General features: G+C 40.0%; 1 protein-coding gene across 1 annotated transcript in view; it reads right to left on the bottom strand.

Annotated features, from left to right (window-relative positions):
* The window catches only part of LOC104133250 (MAP3K12 binding inhibitory protein 1), a 45,259-nt gene extending 42,425 nt beyond the window's left edge, over positions 1-2,834 (bottom strand). Inside the window, exon 1 of the mRNA XM_009646621.2 lies at positions 2,772-2,834. Within this exon, the coding sequence (XP_009644916.1) occupies positions 2,772-2,834 (63 nt within the window). The remainder of the gene's footprint in view (positions 1-2,771) is intronic.
* Positions 2,835-9,770: the final 6,936 nt, after the last annotated feature.

Below are 9,770 nucleotides of genomic sequence, written 5' to 3'. Positions count from 1 at the left end.
CTCTTTCCTTGCTGTTTGCTGAAGAATATAAATAGGCTAGATCCCTGCTGCAACTGTAGTGGGGGATCAAGATAGCTCAGCCACAAAGCGTTCCTACTGATGGCAGCATTTTTTTGGAAGGGAAAATTGATCCAAGCTGACAGCTGTGCTGGAATGGCTAGACTGCATCGAAGTCGTTTAAGGCCAGTTCAGATATCTCGCCCTGCACTGCAGCCCACGCCTGGCATAAAGCAGTCCCTACACAAAGAAGGCACACTTTAACTAAACAGTTATTGTGGGATTTTATTATTGCAGAAGGACCTTAAGACAGTTTGGTTTAGAAGTTAGAAAAAATATGGACAAGTATAAATAAAGGAGTATACTCTGAACATGGACAGGGTCTTTTTGCTCTTGCAGTGCCACAGGACTGTAAAATGGCCCTGAAAGCGATAGCTGAAATCACTTCAGGTATCCCAAGACTTCTACACAAGCCACCTTGAGACAAGACAAGCTGCAGATCTTGCTGACTGACTCTGAGAGCACAGAGGGACCTGGCCTGCACAGCAGCAGCCCCCAGGGAGAGCTCAGTGGGCTCTTTCCTGGCCAGCTCATCAGGTTGCCGAAACCGTGAATGCCGTCAGGAGCATCTACAGATATTCAAATGTAGCCATCAGTGCCTAGCAGTGGCAGCATCTGAATGCTCATGGGTACTCCACATTAAGTGAATTGATAGTTTCCCTTACTTTTTGCTGGTAATGGTCTGCTTTATAGAAAATACACCCACATGTGGCACTCTTGTTAGTACTTCCAGCAGTGAGGCAAAGAAAGGAGTACGTCTGGAGAGTGAGCTGCCCAGGGTCACTGTAATAAATCTGTGGTTCAGGAAGGTCTGCACAGCCTCTGCCCCTAGGTACCTGTGTTTTGGACAAATTAAGGGGTTGGTATCCTTTTCTATTATCACCAACTTAATTATCAGAATTTTAAAAAATGCTTGCGGAGGTTTTTTTTTACTCTCTCCCTCCAGTACATTTATATCTGCTGTCTGAAGCAATGACTATGCCAGGCCTTTGCTTTGCTCCTAGGCCTAGAGAAAGTTTTATGAAGAGAGAGAGAAAAGTCTGGGATTCATTATGTGAGAGAGGAAATTAATAAAGGGGGACAGATTAGAATATGTAAGATAGCAAGAGGCAGAGAAGACTGAGGAGGAACTTCTGTTCTCTGAGGCTATGTTTAAACTGCAAGATCTGGGAATAATTCTCCATCCTCTGACCCAGGTATGGGCTGTAAGTAGAAGTATGCCTCTCAAGTGGAGACATGCCATCTTTGTCTGTCCTCTCTGCTCTGTGTTGGTTTCCATGGAAAACGATGCTTAATGTGAAGAGCAACAGTGCTGGTAGCATACTCTGGGTCAGGTTCCTACATAGACCACAAAGGAGCAGGATCCTGAAGCTTTGGGGGTTTTTTATGCATATACATGCATAGAAAGAGAGAACCTACCAGCATCTGCTTATCTACTCACATTTTTTTTTCTCTTGCACCAGATTTTGCCTCAAAAACAAGTGTGTGGCATGGAATAATTTTATTTTAAGACTGTGGTCATCTGTTTCTCACCATCAGCTGGTGAGGGCAGAAGAGGCAGTAGCTATTACATCAGCTAACGCTTATCTGAGCATATGTGGTGTTTTTCTAGCACTTCTATATAGAGCCCCACCTTAAAGAGGAGGGATGGAAGGTGCTTCCAGCCAAATTAACTTGTAGGTGAAGACACCTTCCTAGAACACGAGACGCGAACCTGCCAACTTGCTCACACCAAAGGGGGGATGTTCAGTCCTGGTAACCCACATGGCCCAGTGAGCACTCTCCCTGCTAGACAGCTTGGTTGTATGAAACAGCAATTAAGTGCTTACTTCAGTGTAAGAATTTTGAGATGAAGCCATTTTCTTCTGATCTGACAGATCAGAAATAGGTGCCTAAGCATTGAAGAACAGGGTCGTTCTGTACTGGCTAGTGTGGGCATCTCTCTTACCATCTGTTACGAAGCCCATTTTGAGATGAGTTTAGCCCAGAAGATGCTTAAAAGCTTGGCACTGCAATAGCTACATATCTGTGGTTTTAGCTTCTAAGCCAAAATCCTCCTTTTTCATTGCCTAAATATGCTTAGCGCCTCTAAAAATCAGGTCACGTACTAACTTCTTGTATATGAATATGGCATCTGCAGCCTTTACCAACAACAAGTTTCTATTTTCTTCCATCTCATTGATAAAGATATTGAATAGCACTGAACTAAGAATAGATCTATGTGGAACCCCGTTATATAATGATGCCCTCTGTGCAATTACTTTTTAGCTGTATCAGCCTTTTCACGCCAGTTGAAATATGCTACACAGATTTTACGTTGTGTCACTTTTAACCAGAAGGTCAGAGCACAAGGTAAAATATCTCAGCTCAGTTATATTAAGCAGCTTCCTTTAACAACAGAACTTTTTCATTTCGTCAAAAGATGTAATCAGTTCTATCACTAATTTTCCATGAAAACTCACTCACTGAAATGGATTATGCTACTGTCTTTATAAACTTACCAATTAGATCCCATTCTAGTCTATAGTCCAGTATTTGTCTGGAATTAATATAAGGTTACTAGATTTTTACTTTGGTAATGTCGTTTAGGCATTTAAAGTTTTCTAGACCACTGAAACTTTGACAGCTTTATAGTATTTTTAAAAGATTGTTCCATGAGCAGTAGAAATAATTAACCCTTATTTTCTTTGGAGTTATGTCTTCCACCCACTCACTGCAGTCATCCCAGGTTTCTCCATATCTTCTAAATCTTTCCCAACACAGTTTGGCCCCGTCATGCCCTCCGTGCCCCTAGCTCCCCTCCATCACATCACCTACCTCACCACACCGCTGCTCTGCACTCCTTCCAGTGTCTTTGCTCTCCAATACTGTTGTCCCTCTCCCCATGTCCTGTACATCCAGTACAATAAAAGCTCCATGTTCTCCATGCTCTCTGTAGTCTTCTTTCCCTGTTCTCTACTTCTGAATTTTGCCCTGCCAGCTGGGGAAGAGCCAGCACATCTGGCGCAGCCATGCTGGCTAGCTGGCGAGCACACGTGTGATCACTGCATTAGCCGGCTGCTGCTAAGCATAACGGGCAGTGAGTGAGGCATGAGTAGTCTTTCTCTTACCACCCAGACAGTAGGGGTTTTTGGAATTAAATGTGGAGGAAATTAATTCTCTTTGCTACTTCTATGCCTCTGCTAAATGTGACTGCAGCTAACCCAAAGGGTGAAAATTATTTGGGGGTGGGGGAAAAGGGTGGGGAAGGAAAGGAGAACTAACGGCCAGCTGCAGGGGCAGCCACACAGGCCGCATTATTTGTTAAGCCACAGACATGAATCAACCTTAGAATGCTTCTTTGGCCAATTGCTTTAAAACTCTGGGGTGCGTATTATGCCATCCTTTGGATCTGAAAAATGATTTAATGTCCGTGTTTACTGTAAACATTCCATATCACCAGGAAAATAGGAGGTACTTATTTATCACTGAGGTATCACCCAGTTTCTTTCCAGTTGCCAAAGAGAAGAATTTATATCATGCATTGATATTAATTAATAATATATTTTTACCATAATGGGTCTAATATAAACTTCAAATATGAAAAATAAAACTACAGCACGTACACTTCATAACACAACCCTGAGATTAAGAAGGTCAGTATTAGTTCAGAGGCCTTTGCTGGAGACCGGTAAAAAGCACAAGCTATAACTTGTGCTGCCGAAGAATGCTTGTGTTAACTTGACTTATGTGAAACCCCTTCAGTTTGCCAGCATTGTGCCCTGCACTGCCCCAGACTAGGAAAGTGCACTTCACTTAATATACATATAAAAATACTAAACAACATAAATTCTTCAGCAAGAGCTTGAAGCAGTATCTGTGCTGCAATCGCATATCACATTAACATTTGATGTTATTACTGCTTCGCAGGTGCAACAATCCTTGGTCCTTGCCCCTGTGGGAGAGCAGTGGTTGACTTCTATTTCTTTTTTTAACTGTTTACATTTTTACTTCAATCATAGTTTGTCTTATCTCTCCCTCTGCAGGAGGGCAATCATCAGTGAGATTTGCCGCGAATACATTGTGGCTGATGTATCTAATGGAACCTGCACTTATAGCCAGACCTGTCAATAACCCTAGCACCATTACAGTAGATAGCTTTTCACAAGATTGGCTTCTTCTTGCAAAGATTATTCAGTACCATATGCGCAAACAACAGCAGCCATTATTGCCCTTTATTTCCCACCTCTCCTTTCCTTAGACTAGCACATCTCTTTATTATTATTTGACAGCAATGAAGAATAGCCCAATCTTTGCCATCATTTGGTAACAACAATTCTTAGCACTTTTCGTGTTCAAAGGGCTTTGCAGTCATTATCTAATTAATCTTCACAACAGCTCTATGAGACCGATAAGAAAGGTTTAGCCTCATTTTATAGATGGGGAAACTGAAGCTGTGAGTTTAGCTGCTTGATTTTCAAAGGTGCTGTGCATTCTTGGCTCCCATTGAAGTTAATGAGAGTGCAGAGGGAGCAACATCTCTGAAAATAAAAGGAGCTTGTGCAAGCTTGCAGAGGAGGTTACTCTCAGCAGGCGGTGGGCATTCCCTGGTGCCAGACCTGTGCTCAGGCCGTTTGGCCAAGCCTCCCTCAGATCTGGGTTGTCAGTGGCAAGCTGGCCATTACGCCTTGGATATTCCCAGCTAGCTTTTCATTTAAATGTTTCAGTGTCGCGGGGGTATATTTCAGAAACTCTGCACTTGAAGTTTCACCCCAGGGGGATTGTATCTGATCTGTCCTTCACTTTAGAAAAATGCCTTTAACCTGTTAAAAGCTGTCACTGTGCAATGCAAGCACTAGTTTTCACATACATTGATTCGCTTGCGTTTTTATGGCTGCATTTTACAGAAATTGCACTTATTTTGAAATACTCCCTAAGCACTAAGGACCATAGACAGAATGCATTCACTAATGCTTCCCTAATTCATGGAGGTGGCTGCTTTACCAGTCACTATCAAATCCTTAATCAGCGGAGTTGTAAAGCTTGTAGATATTCAGTAAAAGTGCTTAATAAAAATCATTTAATTCTAAATTACAAGAGTGCACTTAACCCTAAAGATATTAAAACTGATTGTTTGACGCACTGCACTGAGTGGTAGAAATTTAAAAATAAAAGCTTTCCTTACTTGCATCAAAGCGACTAGAACTTCTAGCCTTCATATCCTAGTGTCATGATATTACGCTATGATAAACCCTTTGAGAGTTTTAAGCTGTAATTACAAAGTACTTCAACCTGACTGGTGACAACAGGCTGTGCTGGTTTTGGCTGGGATAGAGTTAATTTTCTTCATAGTGGCTACTATGGGGCTATGTTTGGGATTTGTGCTGGAAACAGTGTTGATAACACAGGGATGTTTTCATTCCTTCTGAGCAGTGCTGGCACAGGGTCAAGGCCTTTTCTGCTTCTCACCCCACCCCACCAGTGAGGAGGCTGGGGGTGCACAAGAGGTTGGGAGGGGACACAATCGGGACAGCTGACCCCAGCTGACCAAATTCCACACCATACAACATCATGTTCAGCATATAAAGCTGGGGGGAAGAAGATGGAAGGGGTGGACATTCAGAGTGATGGTGTTTGTCTTCCTGAGTAACCGTTACGTGTGATGGAGCCCTGCTTTCCTGGAGATGGCTGAACCCCTGTCTGCCCATGGGAAGCAGGGAATGAATTATGCATACCTGGCTTTTTCTTTCCTTACTAAACTGTATTTATCTCAACCCATGAGTTTTCTCACTTTTACCCTTCAGATCCTCTCCCACATCCCACCAGGGGGGAGCGACTAGGCGGCTGCACAGTGCTGAGCTGCTGGCTGGGGTTAAACCACTACACAGTAGAAACTGAGTTTTGAAGAAAAGAGCCAGCATTATGGCTGGCTTTCCTATTACATGGTGCTTGAAGGCCACGTGCCTCTGTCGGTGCACTTTCTGCGGTGGATTTATAAATCCATCCTACAGTCTGGCTGGTGGTGCAACACAGTGGAGTGCTGAGAGGTTGTTAGATATTTTTGGTAATAAATTATGAATCATCTGTATCTCTCCTTTGTAAAATATACCATAACACATTTATATTCATCCCTATATGCATGGATCAGTCCCCCCCAGACTTGCATGCATGCACACACACACACACACACCACCCATGCCTGCTTTTCATGCCCCTTCCACCAGTAAACATTCAGAAACCATACCAGCAAAGTCCAAGCTTTGGGTGGGCGGAAATGTTGGTATCTATTTACATCATATGAAAAGTAATAAATAAGCATATTTAGCCCTCATATCAACCTTTTTTCAATTGAAATGATTTTGCAGTTTGGTGCTAAAATGTAGCCTTTTTGGAAAACATCAGTAGCAGTGATTCTTTTGAAGAAATAAAAAAACTTCACTTTTTTTTAGGCGGTTAGTAACAGAATGATTTTTTTATGCAAACTCAACAAATTAAGTATTTTATTGTCAAAAAAGCGAGGAAAGAAAGGTCATGGACGTGTCTGGATTTGAATAAAATGCAAAAACTTATGAACATGTATTCATTTTTAGAGTGACAAATACCTTTTAAGTTCCAGCATTTTTTCCACAGGAACAAAAATCATCTTCCCTCCATACCTATTGTGCAAATAACTACCACAGAAATATTTTAAAATGTTTTTTTTCCCCTAACTCTTTACATATTGCCTGTCTTCCTGGGCAAGATGCAGGACTTGCCTAAGTATTAGTGCTTGGCAGCAGGATGGATCTGGATGTCAGACTCTATGACGGTTCTGTATTTCTCTCACTGCTGATATTGTTTGTATTCAACTTCCTTCATTTTCCAGCTTTATAAGCCAGATGTTTCCAGATGCATTTTCTGACAGCTTTAATAGAGCATTCATGGTTTATGGAGTGTTTTATTTGCCTAATTTGGAAGATGTGGGAAGGTGCAGGTTTTATTTTCTCTGAAGTCTTCCAGAATTGTGATATGAAACCCATCAGTTCACTGTACTGAGAATCGCTTGTAATAAAAGAGGTTTAATTCCATTTTACAATATTAAAAATCTCCCACAATTATAAAATTATTCGTCTAAAAACTTTTATATGTTGTGGTGGTTTGGATTTCCCTTATTCTAAAATAGAATTTAAAATCTTGGGAACAAAGTCAAGGAGTCGTATGCCTTTTGATTAATTTTGTTTTTCTTGTAATGTTTTCTGACGAATTTGTACAGTATGTTTGATTGCTTAATTGTTTAATTTTGCCTTCCATAAACAAGATTAATTGCAATTCGCTAGCCTGAATAAATATATACCCATTATAGTAAACAAGCAAGTACTGACATTCTGCTTCTGAGCTGTAATAACAACTTAAAGACAGATAGAAATGGGTGCACTGCAATCCTCAAACTGTTCCTGACACCTCACTACACAGCATCAGAATAAAAATGGAAGATTTTTTTTTTAAAAGATTATTGCATAGGCTTACAGCCTCGGTGGGCAAGAAGGAGACAACAGGCAGGTGCTGATTTAGAGGCCCACGTCTCTTCTCCCATCACTCCTGGATCCACCGGGGCAACCTCCCAATTCTTGCTGGTTTAAAAGAGAGGAATAGGATCTCACCACCCTTTAAAGTACTCTAAAGAGAATTCCTACCACATTTAGAGGTCACTGAGCTTCAAAGAGGCCACGGTCAGGGTTCAGGAAAGCTGCCTGGCTTTGTGGATCTCTCATCATATACTTAAAGCTTCACATCATACTGTTACACTTCATGTCAGGGAATTGACTTAGTCCACATAGTGCACAGCTTGACAGATAATGGCTTAAATATTATATATCATGAGGGATGATGTAAAGAAAATTACTAAAAACCCTGTTGATAAGACCCATACTAATGAAAATTGCCATATAGTAATTGCCTAATTCAACATAATGTTCATTTAGCTTAATTTACTAGTTTAACCACTTGCACACATGCAAAAAATGTTTCCATCCCCCTGAGTCCCAAGCACCAGACTGAATTAGTTAATCCAAGTTTGCACCCAGCTGACTGATTCTGAACTCGAGTTTCTACCCTTTTCACACAAAGCTAAATTTAAACTTAACTCCTCTATCTAGGATAAAGGCTGTGAGTACAGAATACAAGAGGACCCTTTTAAAACGGCAGTTGAAACATTTTAGCTGAACTCCACTGCTGACTCTGCTCCTTCTCTCCCCCTTTGGCAAAACCCCAGGTACGGTGCATGTAATCAGAGTTTACAGGAGATATGCACAGGGTGACCAGCTAGCTTCAGATAATGTTGCAAGTACAATTGCATGTATATTGATAATATGAAGAGATTAGCATTTCTGCCTTTACTTGACAGGAGAACTATGGTACATGAATTAAATATGTGTGTTAGTAGTTTAGAGAATTGTTGTTAACCTAAAAAGCACAATCTTGTTCCTCCGCATCTTGCATAATTTTTCACATGTATGCAAAGAATTTGCCACCTTTGCCTTCTAATAATTTTGCAAAAAGATATGTGGCTATATAAAAGATACGTGGCTATATGACAGACAAAACAGCAGCAGGAAAATGGTTAATTCCCTTGTTTATATTACTAAATATTTTAGATTATTGGAAAAAAATCTGAAATTCACTGTAATTGTTATGATTTTTTTTCTGCTTGTTTACCTTTTGCATTTATCTTAGCTTAGATATTTAAAAATTATAAAATTAATTTCACTGCAGCTTATTATGAGCTTCTCTATTTACTTCTTAGATTCTAACAAATACCTTTGCTATATTAAATATTTCTACTGATGATTTTGTTTGGAAAAATTTACTGTTACAAAAGCAGAAGTTTGGATTACATTTTGGAATTTAGCCCATAGCTAGCAATTTAATGAGTTGAATCAAAATTATTTATCAGGCAATGCCATTCATCAGAGTCCTTTTTCAACCAATACATATATCCCTGATACTCAACATGAATGCTATGTAACACTAATTGCAGAGTACAGAAACTCATCTCTGTCTGCCTGAATTTAAAAATAATTTCTTAATACTCGTGTTCCAGAAAAAAGAAAACGTTCAGGGTAGCCTCAAGGCCAGATTCTCAGCTCGAGTAAATTAGTATTGAAGTCACTAATCCAGAATAGTTATTGTTTCAATGGCATGAGAAACAATGTATTGAGTTTTCAATTCCAGCAGTTTTTTCTTTATTCAGCGTTGCCAGATGTATAATACTAAACTCCTGAATAATTCCTTTTTAAATTAAACAGTGGATTCATATCTTACCAGGTTTATGAGTCATTTATATTCCACTGTGCCACACTACCCAAATGGTTATGTATACAATTTTGATGAGCTGGTAGTTTAAGTACAGAGATAATACAGACAGCTTTTTCTGAAGTGGGTATGGGGATATTAGTATGGTTGGTGTTTAAATATGTTTTCAATGTGAAATAGAAAAGCTGGAATAACATCCGTTTGCCATTAGACATCATAGGAAGTTTTAGTCTAAAGTTTTTTGGAATGATGTTGATGTTATGATAAATCCACAAGCATGGTGATGCTAAAATTACCGTGAACTATATACTAAGTACTATATATAGTGTAGGTAGTGCATTTGAGTTAACTGAAAACTCAATATGGGTTGTGGTGGCAGGGTTACACCCAAATTATGTCAAAATAGAAATTTGAGTTTCACAAGAAATTCACTATTATGGCAG

The sequence above is a fragment of the Egretta garzetta genome, unplaced genomic scaffold (genome assembly GCF_000687185.1).
Source record: "Egretta garzetta isolate BGI_Z169 unplaced genomic scaffold, ASM68718v1 scaffold79, whole genome shotgun sequence".
Taxonomy (NCBI): Eukaryota; Metazoa; Chordata; class Aves; order Pelecaniformes; family Ardeidae; genus Egretta; species Egretta garzetta.
The sequence above is the reverse complement of the archived record's forward strand: the minus strand, read 5'-3'. Positions and strand labels throughout refer to the sequence as shown.